The sequence below is a fragment of the Hydractinia symbiolongicarpus genome, chromosome 15, assembly GCF_029227915.1.
Source record: "Hydractinia symbiolongicarpus strain clone_291-10 chromosome 15, HSymV2.1, whole genome shotgun sequence".
Classification (NCBI taxonomy): Eukaryota; Metazoa; Cnidaria; class Hydrozoa; order Anthoathecata; family Hydractiniidae; genus Hydractinia; species Hydractinia symbiolongicarpus.
The window spans coordinates 10351818-10375986 of NC_079889.1; the positions used below are offsets into that span (position 1 = coordinate 10351818).

At 34.1% G+C, this 24169-nt stretch overlaps 2 protein-coding genes across 3 annotated transcripts; one reads left to right on the top strand and one right to left on the bottom strand.

The window, feature by feature from the left end:
- Window positions 1-4849: 4849 nt before the first annotated feature.
- Window positions 4850-10420, bottom strand: LOC130629234 (uncharacterized). Its single transcript, XM_057442373.1, has 5 exons — window positions 8204-10420; window positions 7731-7824; window positions 6975-7211; window positions 6550-6681; window positions 4850-6268 (listed from the first exon to the last, which is right to left on the bottom strand). The coding sequence occupies exons 1-5, from the start codon at window positions 8582-8584 to the stop codon at window positions 5808-5810; spliced, it is 1305 nt and encodes a 434-aa protein (XP_057298356.1). The 5' UTR covers window positions 8585-10420; the 3' UTR covers window positions 4850-5807.
- A 7653-nt stretch (window positions 10421-18073) lies between these two features.
- Window positions 18074-21544, top strand: LOC130628891 (uncharacterized). Of its 2 annotated transcripts, none has more exons than XM_057441932.1 (2): window positions 18074-18466; window positions 21044-21544. In XM_057441932.1, exons 1-2 carry the CDS (start codon window positions 18433-18435, stop codon window positions 21466-21468), a joined length of 459 nt encoding a protein of 152 aa, XP_057297915.1. In that variant the 5' UTR covers window positions 18074-18432; the 3' UTR covers window positions 21469-21544. The 2 variants fall into 2 exon arrangements, with proteins under 2 accessions (XP_057297915.1, XP_057297914.1); XM_057441931.1 differs by lacking the exon at window positions 18074-18466 and adding an exon at window positions 18883-19107.
- Window positions 21545-24169: the final 2625 nt, after the last annotated feature.

The following is a 24169-nucleotide window of genomic DNA, read 5'->3' on the forward strand; positions in this document are numbered from 1 at the left end:
AAGGTGTATTAGTGTCTACATGGATATGATTGTAAAGAAATTCATTCAATTTATCTTTAATAACTATTAATTAATTCTTTTTTATACGAAATACTGTCTAAACAATATATTTTTATTCATTTTTTGTATTTAGAACAATCGAACATAGAACTAAAAACGAAAACAACATTACCATGCACTTTTTCGAGGAAGCATCTTTCAGCTTCACCTCTAGCGACGATAGTTCTTCGGGCATGTCGCATACTCTGCATTCTTCTTCCATATCTATTTCCTGCTCCCCGCCAACTTGTTGAGCATGTCTCGCATCTCAGTTAGGATGGAAAGAGTCTTATATTGCAATTCTCTAGAGATCAAATGGGAAATAAAAATCTAGCTTACTTTTTGTGCACATTTAAAAGATTAAGCATGTCTTTTTCAACTCCTTAAATATAAAAGTTAAAAATTATCGCATTGTCTCACTTTTTTTCAGACAAAGGAAAGCAAGAACAAGCAGCATCATCTTCAAATCTATACATTTACGTTTGCTGCCACTGCTAATTGGAGTACCACTACCTCTAATCATATATATACTAATTTAATTAGTAATTACGGTTGCTTTTTTGTAGTGTATGGTGAGTATTGCTATAAAATAGATGAATTCCGTTGCTCACATTCTCAGTGGTAAGCTCATTAAGCTCTGGTAGAAAAACAGATAGGTGTGTTCCATGTGAAGCAAAGTAATTATCAGTCCATTTCATTTACTGTAATGAAAGTAGCGAAAAGCTGCATGTAATTATATACCGGTAAAAGTTTTGAGTTTTTGAATTTATGCACACGAGTATTTTATCGATACAATGCGTTATCGATTTTTTACAGTTAAGACCGAATTTTTTTTTAAAAAAAGAGGACACATAAACACGGATGACACATTCTTTAGCATAGAAGAGGTTCACTAAAGAAAATCAATATTTTAAAAAATATAAAAAGTATCCATATTAAACAGTTAAAGAGGTCCTTATTTAAAAAGTCAATATCTAGCCTGCGCCCATATTTTAAGGCATTTTAAGTTAAATTTTATATATGACGTGAGCGCTCGAACAAAGGTGGGATTTTACCGACTGCTTAATCAATCATTAAAGTCTGCACGTGTCTAATTAATGTAGCGTTATAATTTAATATAATTTATGCAAAATATATTTTTGAGTTTTTTCTGTTTCTCGCTCCATGGAAGCTCAGTCCGTATGTTTGACCTCCGGTGCTGTATTTTACAGTGGAACATCAAAACCGATCAGTATTCGCTTAGTAAAGAGTTTGATGTCATAAATCTTATGTGTATAGCGTAAATTAGATATTCATATTAAGCTAGTTCTCAGGCTCGTTAAAGCCATTATGTTATATTACCACCATTTCTGGTGGTAATATAACATAGTTACAGTCGGAGGAAGGCAACAGCCTGCCATTTGGATCGAATCCCCAAAGACATTGAAACTTCCCGTTACTTATATACTAACTATAAATAATGACCGTTGTCTGTTTGTCGGCTAAAGTTGGGTCATTTTGTACCACGCACGATATATTTTTGTTGCCTATGCAAATTTTGAAATTTTTCACGAGCTAACAACGGGTTCAAAATAATAGCCAGAGCGTTACTTTGTTATAAGAATACACAGTAATTTGGTTTCAGTGTTAAAATACACGCGGCTGACCAAATCTGGATTTGTTCACTAGGTAACAACCAGTCTCCATGTTTTAGTTGCATTTGGACTTGTCAACGTATTGACTGGAAGCAGTTAAAAATTCTAATAATCACCGACAAAATATATTGGCAAAACTCAGAGAGATTCAGTTACATATAGGAACTGAAGAACTCTTCCCCCTATATCAAAGCTTTTTTTGCAGACAAAAACACTGTCAGAGCACTAATACAGGGGAAAGGGGGGATTCACAGCTGTCGTCACTGTTTTGCCATTTATTTTGTCCAGTATTGTAGGATAAAAATTCATTTAAAGCTAAAAAATGGCTACCAAGTAATGGGCAGACGTACAATGTGCAAAATTATATAATTCTCCTTTTTACTGTTACCAATTGTAACACAAATAGTACTTTTTAAAAAAATGCAGTCCTTTCTTTGAAAAAGGAACCTAATTTATCAAACTAAATTTGACTAGGGGCAAATACTAGAAATGGAACGCTTTCTTTTGTGCTCTGAACATTATGGATTTAAATAATTCAATAAAAAAAAATCGTGGAGTTCTTTAGCATACATGTCTAGAACTCCTAGCTTGTGTAAAATTTCCAGTACATCTAGACTGTGTAACACCTTCAGTAAACCTAGCCTGCGCAACATTTCCAATACACCTAGCTTGTCTAATATTTCCATTACACCTAGCCTGTGTAACATTTCCAGTACATCCAGCCTGTGTAAAATTTTTAGCAACCCTAGCCTGTGTAACATTTTCAGTGCACCATGGAGGTACAGGAGATAAAACTCACGATTCGTCCATTTAAATTATATTCAAATTTCTGGAGGTTGAGGAATAAGTGGCTTCTGAATTCAATTAGCCAAACATTAGAACCACAAGAAAACTTCGGTATTCTTAAGAGAAAGCGAAAAAACATTAAAAATATGTGTTCCAAAAAAGTGGCTTAAAACATAAGATTTACATCTGTTGTTATAACCATGGCACAATTAATGTTTAAAAAACGTCTCTAAAAATTTTAAGAAAACGTCTGTGAAAATCTCAGGTCGATCCTTTCGTGTGTGCACAGGTTGTAGGCTTTTAAATCTGACAGACTTTTAATCAAAATTTCTGTAAAAAACGCGGGCAAGAGCCATTAAGATTTTAAGATTTTAAAACCGTGTGGTTAAATATCTAATTGAAAATTTATTTTTTTAAATTTATTTGATTAACTCTTTTATAAGGGCTGTGATCGTAGTTTTTGTTAGCTACTGCTACTGCACACAACACTTGGCGACTCTTTGCAGAAATATAAAATAATTCATAGTTAGTCCGAATTGACCAATTACATTTCGTTTTTAAGTAATCAAACTAACTTCCCGGCGGGAAAGATGAGTTCGTTCTCTTTAAATGCAGCATCTGTTTTACCATCACGCATGGTTTCAAGAGCTCTAAAGAAGATGTATCTCCTGTTCTTTTATACCTCCATCAGTACACCTCGTTTGTATAACTGAAAGCAAAAACTTCTGGAAAGGAAAAGAACAATGTTTTAAATAAATAAAAATAAGAGTTTGAGCTTTTAATTAAAAGTTAAATTTAAAATTATAAAAAAAATAGGCAAACAAATTCCATCCATATTATCTAACATATTTAGGGTCGCTAAGGTTTCTGAAGATATGTTATTGACCGCACATTGTTGCATTGTTTTCACAGGAGAAACATAACGGAAATACAAAGGGAAAACTTTTATAGGGGAGAATAGACCTTTATTTTTTCAGTTATATTTATCTTAAAGTTAGCTTTCACCCGAACCGCCTCTACTTTTATCTAACATTATCTTTTGTCTTTTGACATTTTCAAACAGCGAATCGTCCTGTGAGTAACGCTGAAGGAGCTAGCTGTATTCGATACAGCATGTGACAATTTCTATTCCATGTCATGTCTACAGTGTGATTTTGTTGATTTTGGCAATACGAATACTAGTAATCTGCTGCTACAGCTTAACCTTGTTTTGATTTATGTTGTGGATAATTTATGAGCTCTTGGGCACAAAAAACGGTTGTAGCTAGTTTCAGTTTTATTCAAAAGTTGTGTTCTTACTACATGATTCAACCTCGTCCCCAGGGTCTTGTGGCCCCTGAGCCGTTATTACAGGGTGGTGGCGATCAACTTCATTAACAAGCTAAAATGCCCTGGTAACAACGTTGCACAGGATGTACAATTAAGCTTTTCATCCTTCGTTTCTATTCCGTGCCCAGACGTTTTAAGAATTTTTTACATCGGAATAAAAGGTTCCGTCAATATTAAGAAACCTAAAAAGCCTTAAGAACGAGGTATCAAAACTCGGCTGGTGAATGTGGTATCAGGGACAACTGTCCTGACTGGGATGTACCATCATAGTGACCAAAGTATAAAAAAATTGAGTTCTTAGTGTAGTTCATGTTGAGAATGTATATCCGAAGTTCGGAACTATTAAAAGATTGAAATTATTAAAAGATTGAAATTATTAAAAGATTGAATTCAGTAGTAGGCAAGAATCTGTGCTAGGTTAAAGGAAAGCTATTAAGTTTACCAACAAGATTAGGTGGCATGACATTATCCGTAAATGAGAAATGAGATGGGGGGGGGGGGGGGGTGTCAACAAAATTGTGTTGATAAAAGGACAATCGAGATGGTTGTCTTCTAAACTACGAAAAGAAGAAAGGATGTACCTGTCAAGCTGTTTGTCATCTAAACTACGAAAAGGAGAAAGGACGTATCTGCCCAAGTACTCGGTGTAGACATCAAGATTAGTAAAAGAGAAAAATCTGAAATTAAAAAACCTGACGTCAACTTCCGCATGGGCTGCTTGGGACCAAAATTGGGTCAAAGCCCCTTTCGAAACCGACGGTTTAACAAAGTCATAAACATATAATTCCAATATCTCTGTAGCTGTTTATTAAATCCACATCAACCAAGCATTAATAAATCAGTGGCTATGACAAAACAAATTTCAACTTTTAAAATAAACAATATTCTTTTGCCTGAGTGGGTTTTTTTACGAGCCGGAGAACTAGCTAAATATGAATTACGACATTAAAGTCTTTACTAAGCGAATACTGATATTGATGTTCCACTGTGAAATACAAAACCTGAGGTCAAGCATACAGACTGATCTTTCATTAGTGAACCACATTGTTAAAAAATGTGTCAACCGCGTTTATGCGCCCTCTTTTTTTTTTAAAAAAAACGTCCGTCTAAATTGTAAAAAAATCGACACGTGCCATAATTATATCTATAAAATACACGTGTGCATAAATTCAAAAACTCCAAAAAAATTACAAGTATAAAAATTACAAACAGCTATTCGCTACTTTTAATGTAGTTCGTTAATTAATAACCATTTCATTACAGTACCTCCATTTGTATATTCGAAACTTCAAACCTTGAAATATACTTCCACGCTAACATGTGTTGCTTGTTAGTTAGCCGTTTCCTTCAAATTAGCTCTTGAAACTCAGAATAATATAGTGCTGAATTTTTAATCAAAGCAGATACCGTAATGGTGTAGAGAACTATCTGAAGGCTTGTTGCGATATATGACACACATTAGTTGGTCAAGAGCTAGCCAGGTCAGACAATCCTATATTAAAATCTTTTCATTTAATTATTATACTTCTAAAAATACATGTTTTCCGAATTAGTTTTCTTTGATGTACCGTTGTTATTTCTCAAATTTGTCGAACACAATGAATGTAATTTTTAAAATCCTCACCTGAAACTTGGATAAAATATGAAATCTTTAGATTCATACAGCAAACAAACAACCTATTGAAAACAGGTTGGTTGTTTGCTTGGCCTTTGCTTGAAACAGAAGCTTATTAGTACAAATTAAAAATTAAGAAGACTTTGACCGTGTAGAATTAATACCACGAAAACATTATTTTCACATGTCGGATTAAGTTAAAAATTTATATACACAACAATTCAATGATGTTGAATATGATCTTAGAGTCAAAACATAAAAATTCTAAAAATTTTAAAAACTTGCAGTTCGGGAAACGTGTATTATAACCCTAACGATATCTTACTACTTTGAAATAAAATTAAAATACTTTTTAGTCGTGCAAGTCTTATTAAATATTTATTATGGAATTTTAAATGCAAAAATTAATTAGGAGGTAGTAGGTACTTTTCCGTGAGTGGATACTCGACTCGGCCATCAGGGAATTCAACACCAACAGCTAGGTAACCAATAGAGCCGTAATCAAACATTAGTGCTTCAATACTGTACTTTTCAAAAGCAAGCAAAGACTGAGTAGCTGATTTTAGTATTGATGTTGTGTAGGAACTTCTGCTTATAAGCAAATTTGGCGTGGAGTTAGGGTGAGTTATGTATAACTTTCCTTGGTCGTCAACCTCCATATAAAAAATATATGAGCCAGTTTCTGGAGGAAGAAATACTGTTTTAAATTGACGACCAAAAAATTCCATTCCTACACCATATGACTTTCTGTAAAATTGATGGAACCATGCCACTGCATCAGGTGTGTTTGTATATTTAGGAATGTGAGTAAGACCATAAATGGAGGACATGTCTTTAAACAGTTTAACCTGAATTCTTCCGTCAACTAAAAGAAAATAAGAAATTTCTACAGCCTGATCATTAGATAGCAATAAAATGACTGGTAACTTTTTGTTAACATCAACAGAGTATATCTACGTTAGAAATTCGACCCTGTTTGAGAGGCGGCGGAAATGTGAAACTTCCCTCCACTTTAATTATTTTTTGGAAAAAAAACTTCCGTGAAAATTACTACCTAATGATGGACACTTTTACAGGAAGGGATATATAGGCGAATATAAATATTAAGAACTAAAAAAATATGCGATAATTGTTACAAATAGATACCTCCGTTTTGAAATCTTTGAATTCCTGTTTCATTATTGCATTTATTTATGCTCTGTACTAGTTCATTGTAAGATTCGACCAATCCGTTTAGTGGGTATGGACAGATATCGAGCGGTAGAGATAACCCAGAATCTACAGAAAATAAACATTTTATCTGATCTTGGTTAATATTTAGCCAATTGCAGCATTTTTTGTATTCAAATTCGAAAAAATAACTATATTTTGATTGTTGTAGCAAGAGAAACAAGCTGTTTCGCAAACAAAGTCTCTTGATTAATGCAAAATAAAATGTTCTTCAAAATACAGAGCAAAACTCGTATTAGTTTGAAAAAAAGTTGGTAACAAACATCTATCTTGTTTAAAAATTGTCTTGATGTCTTTCAATCATTTAGCGAAGGTACTTTAACAAGCGAGCCTATACTTACAGTCAGTCATATACCAAGGATGCGAGCAAGTCTCATTAACGACCAAGCTATTGTTGTTAAAACAAACACTTTTCTGTGAGCATTTATGAAAAACATGTCTTTGACCATCATACATAAATTGTTGACCAACATCGTTTTTATCACAAGGTCTAATAAGGACCTTTTCACCATCACTGACAGAACACTCTCCATTTACATACCAGCACCAATTACCAGCTGCTAACTTAATCAAACCCTCTAATACAGAAAAGGATATGAAAAGATATTTAGATATTTCCGTAGGTACAAACCTATACTCAATAGAAGCATCGCATCAATGCGTTTGTATTTATTTTCTGATAATGCATAACGTTGTGCCTACGGAATTACGTTACGATGTATATATATGTCGAATTTGATGTTGAAGTTTGTACTTGATAATGACCGTTGTACGGCCGAAACGTCGTTAAAAAATATATTTCACCTAAAAGAGTTGTTTTTGTTTTTACTTTAATATCAGTACACAGTGTGTATTGATATTGACGATTGGTGATTGTTGATTGTTGATTTGGTAATAATCATTTGAAATTAGGGGTGGATAGTTACTGGCTGGTGGTTGTTGTTAATTAGTGATTAATGCTTGTCGATTATTTACTTGGTGATTGCTCATTTGAGAATGAGGATACGTGGCTAATGGTTGGTGGTTGTTCATTAGGGATTAAGGATTGGCAATTAATTAAAACCTGAATCAGTGAGTTGAAAAGTTTGAATAATTACCTTTTGAATAGCAATCACACTGGTGTGTTTCTTCCTCTGGTGGCTGAAGGCATGTACATTTGTCACATTTGTTAACTGGACAAGATATGTTGTACTACAAGTAAGAAACATAAAAAGAAGTAAATAACAAAACTTAAGTTAGAAGGAAAAAAAAGGACTAACCTATTTCCTAACAAGATCTCGCCGAGGCTTATTAAATGTGCTTATATAAGAACCAGATTAGACCACTGCGCCAAATTGATTTAACGACAGTTTTGTCTTGTTAAGAAGAAAATTTTATTTTTGACTGGGTCACAAGTGCTAAGCGGGATAAGTTCACATCAAGTGTGCATGCGTAAGTGCACTTTACATCATGTGTTATTTCGTATCGCGTAACACTTCACATCATGTAAACAGTGACAAAGTTATCCTACTCAACCAAGTGGGTTTAGAAATAATGTCTAGCAAATAAGATTAAAGAGAAGATCTTTTACCAAGTATTTGTTTCTCCAATTAGGATGTCGGATGTTGAATCCGGTATCATAATATGCCCATCCAGTTGCATTTATAAAGGTAATATTATCTGGTCTGCTGTTTCTATCCACAGTTAACAATTCACATTCTTTTGTTGACGTCTTGAAGTTGAAGGATTCGCATGGTATTTTATAAGCACAGTATTTACCACAATCTCTGAAACTGCAATTACTGTAACCTGTAATTGGCGTTGAGTTAAGTTTTATGTTTGCACTAATTTTTCGAAATAAAGCAGTCTTTCCATGTGAAGATCTTTTTATTCCTATTTGTGCGTTGGTTTGTGTAATACTCAGCACAACAACGGCAAGTAGGAGAATATGCACCGTGGCAATATTGCTCATAATTTTGGGCAGCGCTTTTTCACGTTGACGTTGTATTCTAAACAGAATTTTTACACCAAGAAATTTCGTCTTGTTAGAAAGATTTCACTCAACTTTTGCATATATATAATCGATCAGATTTCCTTTCATAATTACATTTTAATAAATTAAGTACACTTGATACTTCTCTTAAATTTTCCTAATTAGTTTAAAGTGATAACTTTTCATTTCGGTTTCAAAATAAGTTCCAAATGAATTTGAGCGTTCAAATGTAGAAGAGAAGGAAGTTTTTCAAACGACCCAAAATACATTTTCGAGTTTGACATATTTTAAAATTGAACCAAGTCCACATTTTTTGCATTGCACCTTGCTGTAAAGAAAATAGGTTATAAAATAATTAAGTATACAAAGGTTGAAAGCTGGTTAATGTAATGATGTATAAATTTTGTGCAAATATTTCAATTCTTCTTTTTTTGGAACTGGTTGGTTTAAGATATGTGTCTTTAGAACCTAACCTATAAGAATGTCAAGGCTAAGATTAAGAACACATATACATGATTTCTTCGGAAATGATAAAATCATTGATTTAGGACAGCTATTTCCTCCCTTTCTACATCTTTATGTGCGTTTTACTATACCGTGGTACTTGTTGGCCAACATGTGTAGGTAATGCCCTGGTTTTAAGAAGAACGAAGCTAAGAAAAACAGAACATTTAAGACTGGAGAATGTGTAAGAAAAACACTAAAGTTACCAGTTGGTGTAACGAAAAACATAAAAGTTACCAGTTAGTGTACGAGTTAAAAATGCTCCAAAAATAAACATTTCAGATTATTGGATTCAAATTTTACACAGGAGCTATTATGTTGTTGTCTGACGATCGAGCTAGATAATTATTCTTTAAGTCTTCTTAAAATTTTAAAAATCGAGCCCTAATGATTTTTATAAATAGAATTCTTACAAAAAAAGATTGAATTTACAAAGTTGCAATTATCCTTTTTAGGTTAAAGGAGTTCGAATTTTTGAAGGTATTAATTATTTATTCAGTTTTCTTACATTAAGTAGCAACATTTTTGTTTTTACTTTCGTGTTTTTCTTACACTCTGGTAACTTTCGTGTTTTCCTTACACTGTCGAAGAAATTGTTGGCCAAAATTTGTGTATATTTTGAAAGTATTCATATAGGTTCATTTATGAAATATCAGCTTTTTTCTCCAATGCCTTCGCGTTTCTTAAGGTTACTTTGAGTTAGTAAAAGACAGCTCGTCACTTTGCATCATTATTAATTTCTCCGTTGTGAGACGCAAGAGGTTCGAAGTCGTGTGGCTGTAGCTTTGTAAAGTCTTTTTCATGAAGAGAATTATCCTATTCTACGTTTTCTAAGTTAAAATCTTCGTCATTATTACAAGACGTCTTATCAACAAACAATGTAAACAGTAAGTAAACAAACTTTTAGAAGGTGTGCTGCTGAGCCTACGGACGTTTTGCACGATGTGACGTATGCTTATTTATTCGGACCTAGTCCTCTCAACTTTACGCGACCTTGCAAATTTATTTAAAATTGAAGATGTTTACAGACCCGATTAAGGTATAAATAAAGATTTTTAACGATTGTAAAATGTTTATTCTGACATATTTATGTATTGTCTTATTAAAATAACATTTTTTTCAAATATTTTTTTTTTCACTGGAATGCCCCTTTATTTAAAGTATTAGTCAAAATTTTTCACCAATTATTTACTTTTAAGAATTTCTAAAGTCTCTAAATGTTTCTAAAAGTTCGGAGTCTCAAAAATAGTTGTTAAATAAATTTCTCGTACCTGTCAAGTCTCTCTTGCTCCAGCAGCTGTTTTCGAAATAAGTCTGTTTCAGATTATTATATTAAAAATACATATCTATTTAAAGTATCACAAGGAGTTTTCCCCACTAAAAACTATCTATTTACTACACATCAGCAAATTTAAAAATTAATCAATGCGGCATCTTTAAGAGAGATAACTACGTCAAGATTATCCGAATCCACCATAGGTAACCTTTTTTCGAGATAAGTCGAAGATTTTAACAACCCAGTCCCTAGTGCTTTTTCTCGCTTTTTTGAAGGTAAAACGTTCCTGATTTTAAAAAGCGAAAGGAGGTTCGATGATGCGGTTGAAATTAAATACCGTGTTTGCTCAAAGATTGATTGGGACTTTTTTTAAAAAAAAGATGAAAAGATTTTATTGAACAGGGTTTGTTACCGTAGCACTTGAAAAGCAACTATCTATATAAAGTCTGAAATATCATTATCACCTGTGCTATTTATGTCAATAATTTAAATTTGTGACGAGAAAGTTGACAGAGGAGATTTACAGGAGTGTGCTTCAAGATTTCGCGTGTTTATAATTTATTTTTGCACATGCAAAGGCGTCACAAAACAAATTACATATTCATTTTCGCGTTCATATACAGCTTGCCAGAGTCATAAATTATTTATATTCTTATAGGTATTTTGTCTATCAGACCAGGGGGGTCACTAATTTTTTATTGCAACCAAGTATACTTGTTGTTGAATCCACCAAAATTCGCGATAAGAAAGTTAATTAAAACACGAGCAGACTTTCCGTAGCTGATTGTGAACTTTTGGCTTATTGAATAATATAGACTTTGTCATGAGTTTATTCTAAGCTTTACTTCGGCAGCTTCAGCTGTCAACGAAAAATAATCAAAATCATCCTTGGCTATTTTTTATTTTTTTTATTTTATTTTGTTTAACAAATGTTTGTAAAGGATAAGCAATTGAGAAGTGATTAAGTAAAATGTTTTATGTTATTTTAAGTTTATAAAAACAGCCTGTTACCAATATTGGTCCTGTATTAGGTGTGGAAATAATTAGAGGACCGAAGTCAACTAATCAGATGACACCAGTTTAAGTAATTATCTTCTTACGCAGCTTAATTATCAATTATAAATCCCTGCCTAACCACCAATAACCAATAACGTTTATTAGAAATATTAACAAAGAACGCATTCTCAATTTTGTTTTGAAAAATTTGATGTAGTTATTGAAAATTCTGGTGCAACGTTAATTTTTATTTTTTTATGTATTTTCAAGTACTGAAAGGAAAGATTGTTGTTTCCTCCAGTGTTCTATACTTTATTCACAAACCGTCGAACAAATTACCGAGCTTTCTAGTTTATTTTGTAAAATTGAACAGTCGATAGATGCATTTTTATATAGATTCAGAGTCGAAATTACGTGTACAATGTAAGTATAAGTTCTCATACTGCTATAACTCTTCTTATTCATACAAGCTTTGTAACTATCATAGATTTATGGCTAATGAGATCAAAGATAAAAATCAAAAAGGAGAATTGAAGGCGCAGTATCTCATTTAGCTTGGTGTTATTCCAGTAGTTTTTAACCCAACAAAAGTTCTCTAAAAAAGCATGGTATTTTACAAAAGTTAAGAAACAGGAAGGATATCGTAATATTGAAACCAGACAAAAAGTGGAGTGATCATTTTGGATCGATCTTTCTATAATGAAAGTATGCTTAACTCAAAAAAACTGGATACTGATTTAACCCTAAAGAAAGCGAGACAATTACAAAGACTTCTTCGAAAACTTAAAACAAATAACTGTATTTTTAGTAATATATCTGATAAGATTTATCCATCTAGTTCTATACCAGCTAGAATGTATGGTTTACCAAAAGTACACAAATGCAAAAACGAGTACGATATGCCACCCTTTAGACATATAGTATCTTCAATTGGTTCTTATAATTATAATATGGTTAAGTCTCTTAGTGACCTTATTTCTCCACATATATGCTCTGATTACCGTATCAAACACATCTTTACATTTGTCGAAGAAATTAACAAGGTTAATACTGTTGATAAATATTTTGTATCCTATGATGTTGTGAGTCTCTTTCCCAATATACCATTAGAGGAAACCATTGGAATTGACCTAGATCAAATATAACTCTATAATCATAAAATAAAAATAAAAAAGATCTATATAATATATATATATAAAAAAACAACAAGGCTAATTTTTTAAGTTGCTAATCCCAAGCCACCAAGGAAGAATAAAAACGCATGTTCGATTTTACACTTTTGGAATTTGAGATCCTTCGATTTTAAACTGTTGTAAATTCACAAAACAAATTCAAATCATTGTTTATATGAATTGAAACGAAAAGATGGTTTTAGGTGAGCTACTTTTGTATTCTTTGTGTGCTATGGAAATGTTTATATTTGTTTACGTTTTTATGTTACCATTTTCATAATGGCTTCCCAATTCGGTTAGTATGGCTCCATACAAAGCCCTGTTTTAAAAAGCCGTAAACCAATCAAATCATCGGATTTTTTCATACTAACCGGTTTTTTGTATCAGTCAAGTATTAAACAATATTAAGATATTTTATTCTCTTGGCGCCCTTATCATGATAGCCGTATCAAAGAGCGAAACAAAGCAAAAGGACCATGGTTAGAAATTATACTAACCATCTGGGGCCGTCAGTGTCTTGAAGGTGTTATGGTAGCTGTAAAATCATCCAACCTCGTTTCCAGCCTTTTCTGTCGCTTACGGCGCTGCACCTATTTGATATAGGTCTTTAGCTGCGAAAAATTTCTGCGAAGAAGGTTGAAAAGCATTATTTATCGACCGCCTGAGGGCAGTCATTTCCAGCCAGTTAGATGCGAGAATTTGCAGTATGGTTCAAATCTCGCACGCACTTCCATGTTTTCAAAAAAGCGTCGCACGCATGGGTAAATTACCATGGTTGCTCAATTACCACCGTAGTAACAAAATTAACGTAGCTTCGGCCCTGCGCCTGGCCCGGGTCACCTATACCCGAGCAATGCCGTTTTTCACAAAATAATTTAAGTATAGGTTTTAAAACTAATGCTTGCAAAGAAATATGTCCGCGTGGATTTATTACAATGGAATTATCTCCTTTTTTTATTGTCACTGCTCTTCCCCAGGGTCCTTAGGGCCCTAAAAAGGCAAAATGCCCTAGGAACGAGGTATTTTGCCTTACTTTATCCTTCAATTTGTTATAATCTTCTAAGTTCTTTAAATTCTAGGCGTACATTTTCTTAAACGGATAATCTTTTTTTGTCTTTTATTCAAGTTCTTTTAGTCGCATGACATTTTTTACTTTCTGTTTAGCTATCTACACTTATATTTATTTTTCAATAGAATTTGGATGTTCGAGATATAGCGCAGGATGACCGTATAATTAAACATTTTACACTATGGTGCGGCCGCCCAAGAGTGCTTTAGCGCTACCTACTTTATTTCTGAACTGATAATTAAAATGAACTTATTCCAAGAAGTTATAAAGAGGCACGAAATGAACGTGAAGGAAATTTACACGAATGGCTAATAACAACTCATAAAAGAATTTAAGTAGTACGTTGACACACCGGTGCGACCGCCAGACAATCTTTTTTTGTTTAAAAAGGCTAAGGTAAATAGCAACCTACGCGCGTGGTTGGACCTGCGTAACTGTCTTTACTTTCGTCAATGCAAACTAGCCACCACCGTCGAAAGACGCTTTTAAATAAAATTGTAAAAAACATAATTAACTTTGCCAGATAGGCAGAAATTTTAATAAAATCTAATAAGGTTTTTATGGAGTTTGTAATTAGTGTCAGAGTAATATTTTTTTTTCTTAAACTTTTGCTAAATATATCTTCAAATAAATTAAAGTTTTTTCGTATCTCTTTAATAATAGCCGTATTTTGTCTGTTTGTCCGCGATAGGCAAGTCCCGTGGCGGAAACACGAAATGCGATATATAATGGACGGGCGACCCCGTGGATTTTTCCACGGGTTAACGGCTTCTCTATAATAATAGCCGTCGTCTGTCTGTCTCTGCGCAAGATGGAACCTCAAGTAGCGAGACATACGAAATGCGGTATATACAGGACGAGCGAACCCGTGGATTTTCCACGGGCCACCGACTAGTTTACGGGAAGAACATTGATGTCACACTCCTCCACATGTGACAAACAGATCGTTGCGTAACGGTGATAAAGTGCAATACTATCTATTCCATTGCATTCAATCGAACTTGATTTATTAACTCTGTGTAACCTTCGCATATGCGATACGTAGTAAATCACACTAGATAGTAGGAATACAGTATAGACAATATAGTTCTAATATAACAGAATATACATATTTATTTATGCGAAGACTCTTACTGAAGACGGGTGGGTGGGTCTGCGAAACTAACTAAAGATGTGTGATATTTTCCCGTTTATTCTGCCCTCTGATTTTCTTGTCCACGAGACAGAGCAAAGTATACTTTAAGTGTATCTTGACATGCCTGGTTATATGCCTTCAATAAATTCATATTAACGGAATCTTTACTACTTTATTCTCAACTCTTAAGGACAATCTCATCGTCCGTTACACTGTTTTCAGTCTCATTAAATAGATTTACACGATCTTGAAGTTAAGGCTGTTACCTTATCCAGAACCAATAATCTTTCTTACCACCGGAAGATTTGGAATAGTTATGGTGGGACAAATTACGCTGGTTTGCAAATGAATTTTCGGCGGGCAGAATACTGACCTAGCTATTTGATTGGCTACTTCTAGTATTCTTTGGTCACGTGATCATTGTCGGGATTATTTCTTCTATAATGTTTTGAGCGCGAATAGACTCACTCACCTGAACAAACAGAAATTAATCCGCTACCATTAAGGGTCAGATGTTGCCACGCTGGTTTTATTCTCATTGGTTAATTTTAATTGGGGTTTTGCTCTGAGAAATTATTTAGTATTAATTAGTGAATTTGAATTTCAGGGATTTGCTTTGACACATTCGTTCGCGTCTTAGAAAGATTAGTTAACTAAGCTAGCTGCTATCTTGGCTTTCAAACATAACGTTTTACTGCGTTAAAACTTGTTTTTTCATATTACAAGTCGGTTGATTTTAGTTTGACCCTATTAGCTCAGCTACTGGACAAATCCATAGCACTTTAGGGCAAAAACACCACGAGAACATCTATGGTGATATACAGATTGCATTTGTTAGCTTCTTTATAAAGCGCTTTAACTTCACGTAGGATAAGCTTTTCTTTTCCTAGTGATTTGGAAATGAAAGGTCCTTCCTAGATTTGAAACCAAAACGTTTGTAATGCAATTGTGATTGTGCGATTGTGATGCAAATGCGCCAAACACTCGCTTTTTGCTCATCTCCTGTCATTTCCAGAAACAGTTTTGCCACGTGAAGACCAGGAATTGGACTTACACTGCCATAGGCCTTACTTAAAGCTTTCAATTTTTGAAATTTTCTAAACTTTCTTAACCATTAAGCGTTACTATCAAAATAGTATGAAATATTTAGGTATTTAAGGGGTTGTTCTGGCGCGGTTGATCTGATTGCCTCAATTAGGTGAGATCTCGCTATGTTTCAGAAAACCTTATAAAAAATGCATGTTTGATATAAGAAGCGAGCCAATTTTATTCATATAAACACACCAGCCCGGGGGTAACCGGGGTGATTTTTCATTTTTGTGCATGATAAAATTATTAAGTGAGAAATGGAAGCTATGCTGTTCTTCTTTGTCTTTAATAATTTATGTTTACCTTTGTAGCTTTGCGCTGTTTCCGACGTTAAGTCAGAGATAAGTCGGGAACGAAGTTTCTTTTCGCATTCTGCACTACAATGTAACCCTAATGTTCGGGTTATGCGCATGCGCATCAGAATAGAAGAAGTGCAGGTGTCGTATCCTCGGGCAAGCCTCGGTATTTCGTTGTGTGGAAAGCATTGCAAACTTTAACTGTAATTAATAATAATGGTGCAGTTTTCGTTTTTTGCACCTCACCGGCGCAAATAATCAAGAAAATGTTGGCGTGAAGAAGAAGAGACGGACAGCGACAACTGTAAAGTGACCAGCTTCACGATTTTCTTTCTTGGAAAATACGCACAAAAGATACAATCCACATTTGTCCGTGGATAATGAGAAAGTTTTTAATCCAGCTGCCTTTCACAAATCGGTCGATGTCAGGTATAAAGATCTGTTATGAATATGAAATATGTTTTATAAAATATGTCATGCGATGTACCAACATAACCAATACCCCTCAATACCAATATACCAAGTTACTCCTTCCTGTTTTTTCTGTTCTAATTTATTGTTAGGAAGATGTGAAAAGAAATTAACTATACCCGTACCTATTCTTTACGGTTGGCACATAGAGCGCTGGCTAGCCTTCGTGCCACCACTTAGAGAAATATCACCAACTTACCAATTAACATGCTTTCTCTGTTGACGTCCCACTATTGAACAGCGTATTCCTGAATGATAATTTGAAAATATTTTTCGGAAGTGTTGAAATGACTTCCTCTGAAAAACATGTCACAAATAATTATATGAGCATCCCATTGCAAATAAGTATTTATTAAAATTGAGATTTTTTTATTATATAATCAACAAACAAGAGCAACGAAATCTTTTTCTTATCTGTACTCTCATTTTGTTGTTGTTGTTGTTTTTGTTGTTGTTGTTAATTTTACTTGTTGTTGTTGTTGTTGTTGTTGTTGTTGTTGTTTTCACACCTGAGCACTTAGCGGGACATGCATGTGTATTTTGGAACACTTGGCGGGACACGTTCATTTGCCGGGACATTTTTTGTCCCGCTAAATGTCTTAGGCTAAAACAACGTAGTTTAGTCTAATTAACACGTTTTCATAGCTTAGACGATGTCCCGCTATGTAGCAAATTTCGCTACAACAGACTTTGTAATTTGAAGCACTTAGCGGGACACGAAGTAGGTCGCCCAAAAATCAAAGATGTTGATCAAAATATGTTATATCTGTTATAAAATGGTTGTCATTGATAAAAGTAAAATTTGGATTGCAGCAACATTAGTTAAAACAGCTTTAAATATTTTACAACAAATCCCGGTATATCGCGCACATATCGGGACATCTTATGCACTTCGTCATGAAAGCACTTAGCGGGACACAAAATTTAATATTTACATTTGAACTAGTAGAAAAATAGCTGCAATATTTCACACTGAATTTAATTAGTTCCAAGTAATCTAGGCCTATTGTCACCGTTTTTAACTTAATAAGTATTATTTGTATTTATAATACATGTCACGGCTTGAGCCGGAACTTTCTTTGAGTGGAGCAACCTAAGTTCTCGAGTATTTAATTTCAACCCTATTTAATCTTGGGGTGTTAAAACATATTATGACTTTAAGAATTTTGGAAAGAGATTGATAACTTAGGCAAACTTAAAACAATTGTCAAGAAGTATAAAAGATATTATTATTTTTACGCTAACAGCGGCGCTCATGGAATGTGTGAAAACTTACCCCCGATGTTTAAAATCTCTTTATTTCATTTTAGTTCTGCCCAGATGTAAAACGTTTTTATTGCCATTTCGCTAGCGATGATAGTATTGCTTTCCCACTCCTAACAAACTAACGAAATGGGTGACTACGTTATCATCAGGCTTTTTTGCACAATTTTTGTTGTTGTTGTGTTGTTTTTGCTGTTGATATTTTGTTGCGTCACGTACCTTGCTTAACCCAAGATACTATCTCAAGAACCTATCACGTAATAAACAATCTCTGATAAATGCTGTTATTTCCATATCTATCTTGTTTCTAATCTGCCAAACACGTTTCTTTAAAGAACGTGTTGATACTACTTCTCGTGGGTGAAATTTAATTACTTCCTTGATGAGTATGAACAACAAACACAAATTAACTAATAATCCGAGAGAGGTAGTAACTTCATTTTTTTTCTTGTGTCGTAGTTTTAAGAAGACGTAAAAGAAGTATAAACTAACATAGTGCTAACAGAACCGAGTTAACAAAAAAAAAGATTTTGGACAGACAGCAGAAGCAACACTGATGAAGTCAAATTTAATTAAAATTAAAAACGGAGGTAATTGTGTTTTAACTATAAAGTTTCGCACAAAAAAACTTCATTACTGGTACCAAAGCAGTGACTAAACCAGTCCATGCTAAATACTTTATCAGTAAAAAGTTTTAGCACACACGAAAAAAATCGGTTAAAACTTTTAGTTGGTGAAAACATTAATAACATTAATAATTAACAGCACAAGAATGTCCGTGCATACTAGAATATCCGTGCATACTAGAATGTCCGCTAACTCTCATAGCTTGTTGCGAACATTAACAAGTCGTCTGTACAACCTCAATCCAAGTACCCGAAGTGTTTTTTTTTAAGAGTATGCGTATCAAAAAGTCCTGGGGTCAAGGTTCGTTCGCGCAGAGACGTTTTGTTTAATCCTCTGTGTAGGAGTACATTGTTGTACAAAAAAAAAGATTAGTCCTTACAAAATATCTTTAATTGCCTCTAGGTAACATTATCACACTAAGTAACCGCCATTGTCTTCACGACAAAATAATTACATCATATTGTGTTTATTGTCAAGTGCGTAATCTGCATATAATAACATTTGCTACCCAGTGTAATTATGAAAATATTTCTCATAAAGTGTAGACGTGGAGAATTGATTGGTTTCGTTGAAGTGGATTGTATTTTGTACAAGATGAAATTTGGTATATATAGTTCTTGTGTGTTTTTCATGCAGACTGCGTTGTAAATTATTGCCAAAGGACTTACAATTTGCTACGGGGTTTTAGAATGATGCAGTTTTTAACATGTGTTATTAATTAACGGCTAATATTCAATTTGTGTTAATAGTTTTTAAGATGTGTTAGCTTCTTTGTCCCTCTTTCTCTCGGCTGAGGCACCCACCCCTACCCCTTTTTCTCCTCGTATTTTTGCCCGTCTACCCCACTGTTTCTCGGCCTGCTTATTAATTCTCCCTAATCTCTTATAATAATACGGAGCTTCTGTCTGTCTGGCTGTCTGTCTGTCTGTCTGTCTGATTTTTGCAAAGTGGATTATATTCTTTACTATTTTCTTTGATAAAGTCTGTAAAACATCGCCCATAAAATTGTTCTGTAATTTACCAAACTTTAACGTTAAAATAATATTAACGTCAAAAAAGGTATATTAAATTAATGAAGCCATTACAGTGCGCTTAAAACTTTGAGGCCAAATAACATGAAAACGATTTTCCCCTCGTGGGTAACTAGGGACCACCTGGGACCAATTTTAAGTTTCCCAAACATGGATCCCCAAATCTGTTTCGGAATGGACGGGTTAATGACGTCATCAAAAAACCTTTGAACCCCAATATCTCTGCAACTATTTGCCAAAAGTACATGATCCTATACATTTTCTTGATCAGCTTTTCAAGATCTATACGATCAAGGTAACTGAACGTAAGGTATATAAATTTCTAAAAAACATGTGATCCCATACATTATTTCATCAGCATTTTAACCTCTATATATTACAGGCAACGAATAAATTATATTTTGCCAGTTTTTTTTTTGGATCTGCACTGCTAACGTCAGCAAAAAACCTAAAAAACAACATATTTTTGCATTGGCCTTTTGCCTAAATGGACTTATCGACTATTCTCTATAATAATTCAGTCTGTGTGTGACTTTGGCAAAGTCGATTATATTCTTTACAATTTACTTTGATAAAGTCTATAAAACATCACCTATAAATTTGTTCTGTAAATTACCAAACTTTAATGTTAAAATAATGTTGACGTCAAAGGAAAGTGTACTCAGATTACTGAAGCAATTTTAAACCCTTAAGCGTTTGTCCTATACATTACTTTGATCAGCGCTTTAAGCTCTACACAATAAAAGCAACGTGAAAGCAATTATTTTTTGTGGATGGGTTGCTGACGATATTAAAATTCAAATTTTTTGTTTTTATCCTGCTTCCCACGGGCTTTATCGACTAGTTTAATATATTATTGCCTTTTATGTCGTGTCCATGCACAAAGCTACTTATTGGCATCTTCGTTTCCAGTCACGCTAAGACACTTTTAGTGATATCTGTCTGTAAGGTTAACCTCGTTTTCAGGTCCTTTTATTCCAAATCATTTTTCTCGTATAGAAGAGAAAAAAGAAGTTATAGAAAGTTCCTAAACACCGTTTGAAGACTCTGGGTACAAGGATGCATGCGCCATTATTGGGGTAGAGTTGTCCCCGGTGGAAGTTATCCAGGGGGGGCAATTATCCAAGAGGGGATTTTATCCTAGGGGAGAATTTTTAGTGGGGCAATTATCTAGGGGGGGAAGTGAGACAACCATGAACTCATTTTTCCACAATTCCCCCTCCTCCTTGGTTATTCTGTGCCCTAGATTTCATATTTGTATATTATAATACCCGTATACATCTGTCTGTTCGTCACGCAAAATGGTACCTCAAGTAGCGAGAAGCACGCAATGCGGTATAAAATATATATTTTTTGGTCATAATATTGACATTAGTGTTGTCTTCAAAATGTTTGAGTAGACGTGCATTTCTTACGCCACCAAAATATGATTCTTCCACTATTATTACTGTGTCAGTGGCCCTGTTTTAAGTTCATTTTGATTGCTGGCTAAATTTCCCTTTCTTTTAGATTTAACAAAGAAACCAGAATTGGTTATGAGTCAAACCAGATTCACTGTTTTACTGACCGTTCTGAGTATTTTCATGGTATTCATGTTGCATCACATAACCATTAATGAAGAAAAGCAACTTGTCATGATTGCCAAACTTAGTTTAGACATTACAAAAAAAATAAAGAACGAAGAGCCGTCTTTAAAAGAAGCGATCAAAGAAGAACTTTTAGCCGCAGTTCGAAGGAACCTTACTAGTATAAAAGCTAACTTATTGGACAACGTAAAAGAAGTATTACGTCATAACGTTGAACATAGCTTAAGAAAAGACTTCCAGAAGTCTTTATTAGAGAAAGTAAAACCACGCATTATAGACGAGCTAAAGGTCATACATAAAAATGACATTATAATGTTACTGCGGGAAAAGTTAAAAAAAGTGGACTGACCAGCCTGTAGTTTCAAATATATAAATTATACTTCTGCATTTTTTGTTTTTTGTTATTATTATTATTATTGTTGTTGTTGTTGTTGTTTTTAATACTGAACCCGTAACCTTACCCTTTTTACTCTCTGTTAAATGTTTTTAGCCTTTATTAAGAAAACCAGAAAAAAACATTAAATAACCTACAGGTTATAGAGTTAGTTTTTTGATCTGCATGGGCTTAACTTGATAGGCTGATATGAATTGAACTTATTTCCTAGGTCTGTTTTGGCAATCAAAAGCAAAAGGTCCTGTATACAAGGAAAAGTTACCATTTTAAAATCGGTTCATTTTCTTGTTTATTTTTAGTCATAAAAATAAACAACGAAGGCAGTCAAGGCAAATGACAGCAAAGAATACAGAGATAGAAGAGCAATGAAACTGCAAAAGAATACCATTTTGTTCTTTTGTCTGACGGGTTGCATGATAACGGTGTTATTATTTTTGCTAGCCAGTGAAAAGAGACAAAATGAAATGATTAATAAACTCCAAGCAGAGATTCAAGACAAAATCAAACAAAAAACAGCTATGATAAAGGAGACTTTATTTAAGGACTTGCTTACCCAAACTTTAGTTGAGTTGCAGGAAGAGGTGGAAGAGAAGATAATGGCTTCCTATCAAGAAACTTTAAGAGAAAAAGTGAAAGACAGGCTGGAAAAGGAGATGGTATATATTTTGTATCGCGATTTGAAGTGGAAAGTTGCTCGCGACATCAAGAAATTCCTAAAAGACGATATTACTCTTTTTGTGAAGAACAACCCACAGTACGTATTAAAAAGGAAGCCGCCAAAACCGTACAAATTTTTTAATGAAGGCAAAAGTAAGGACCCGGTTTTTGTGTATCCCCCTGAACCGGACGTTATTTCCTCCGACGTCAACAACATTTGTCAAGGAAACAAAATAAAACACCACCAAAATGTTCTTTCGTTTTGTGTTTACGGTAAACGTCAAATTTACTACGACGGCATTGAGGTCGTGATGAAGAACGCGCGAAATATCACATTGTACAAAGACTGGCAAATTCGCGTTTACCACGATGAAGCTGTTTCTGACGCGAAAATAAAAGAATTTCTAAAACAAGACAACAATATCATGTTTTGTGACGCCCGAAAATTGCCTCGCTATGGAAACCTTCAAAACATACTCGGCAAATTCTGGAGAGTCGCTCCGATATCGGATCCGTCCGTTGACGTCACTTGTTCACGTGATCTGGATTCGAAAATAATCACGCGGGAGGAGGACGCTGTCAAAGAATGGCTTAGTAGTGGCATGGTTCTCCATACCATGCGTGATCATCGACAGCACGAGGTTGGCATGATGGCGGGAATGTGGTGCTGGAACAATCGAATCAATCGAACGCTCGGTAGATTTTATTTCGAACGCCTCATCGAAAAGGCGAAAACATACAAACTACGGACCGATCAGCCATTATTGAATAAAGTAATTTGGGACCATATCAGTAAGAATCATTTATATGATATGGTTTTGCAACACGATTCTTATAATTGCAAATTCTACAAAAACAGCAAACCGTTTCCAACAAAACGCGTGAAGGATAATGAGTTTATTGGATGTCCGGTGCATGAGTGTGATCAGGTGCTAAAGCCATGTCCGGAAATGTGTAGGCCATCATACGGAAAATTTTGGAAGTATTGTTAATGAGATTTGTTGTTAATTTTATTTTATGCTGATTTTTCTTTCATATATTTATATATAAATTTACTATTTTGCTAGAACTACTCTGGGTGTGCTTTTTAATGTCGCGCGAGGAAGTTTATTAGAAAAATGTAGACGCTTTTCATTACGCTAATGGAAGTTAAATTTGCGGCAAAAATTTGGTGGACAGAAAATTTCAATTTAGCAAACTTTGTCGCGAATTCAATAATTTTGGTGGACTTTTTTATCAAATTGGTCAAATTTGCTAAAATTCTTCCCTCTAAAATTTCGTCTCCTATTAAATGCAAAAATAGAATAAAAGTTTATTTTTAAAATGCATTTTTTACCTCCATTTGGTGCGCTATAACGTCTGCAATTTCCGATATAGCGAAAAAAACACACGTTCATTATCTTATTTTGTCCGTACGCGCACGCCCTAACAAAAAAAAAATCCCATGCTTTTTTGCGCTATGGCGAAAAATGCAGTGAATGTAAACAAGCCTTTACGTAGGTTTTGAGTTTTTTTCTGTTCTGATTTTCGCGTTCCCCTTTTTTCTTATGAAAATGGAAATCTGAAAAAAGTTCTGTTATTTATGTCAACAAACGAAATGGATCTTTTGTTTTTTTAGTTCTTAAGTCTCTCATATTTTGTGTTAAGATGATGTCTGTTAAAGCGATGTTTCTAGAATTTCACAAAAAGCAGTTCTTTGCCAAATCATTTCAGGCGCAAGATCTTAATAGATTGACTGCAACTTATCAATCTCGTAACCAATGCAGTTTTATGCGATTCGTTGAAGGGAGGTAGAAGAGTCCTGGAAACGTGATTGGACTTTTTGTCCTTTTGTATCTGATTCTGATTTCGGCTGGAAAGGATCATTTGAAAATAATTTCTTTTTCATAAAAAGTTATTTTTTGTTTCTGGAAAAGATATTAATTGTGTTTTAAAATCCAACTCTCCAATGTTTATCATTATTCCAATTCTGTCTTATAGACGTAAACACTTAAAAAT

What these genes read in the sequence shown, in the direction of transcription:
- LOC130629234 (XM_057442373.1), bottom strand. Translation starts at nt 8,584, where the DNA reads ATGAGCAATATTGCCACGGTGCATATTCTCCTACTTGCCGTTGTTGTG. An exon ending in GTGTGATTGCTATTCAAAAG is followed by an intron (nt 7,212 to 7,730) that starts GTAATTATTCAA and finishes TTTCTGTATTAG; the next exon opens with AGGGTTTGATTAAGTTAGCA. An exon ending in TCCTTGGTATATGACTGACT is followed by an intron (nt 6,682 to 6,974) that starts GTAAGTATAGGC and finishes TATTTTCTGTAG; the next exon opens with ATTCTGGGTTATCTCTACCG.
- LOC130628891 (XM_057441931.1), top strand. Translation starts at nt 19,023, where the DNA reads ATGAAAATATTTCTCATAAAGTGTAGACGTGGAGAATTGATTGGTTTC. An exon ending in TTTGTACAAGATGAAATTTG is followed by an intron (nt 19,108 to 21,043) that starts GTATATATAGTT and finishes CCTTTCTTTTAG; the next exon opens with ATTTAACAAAGAAACCAGAA.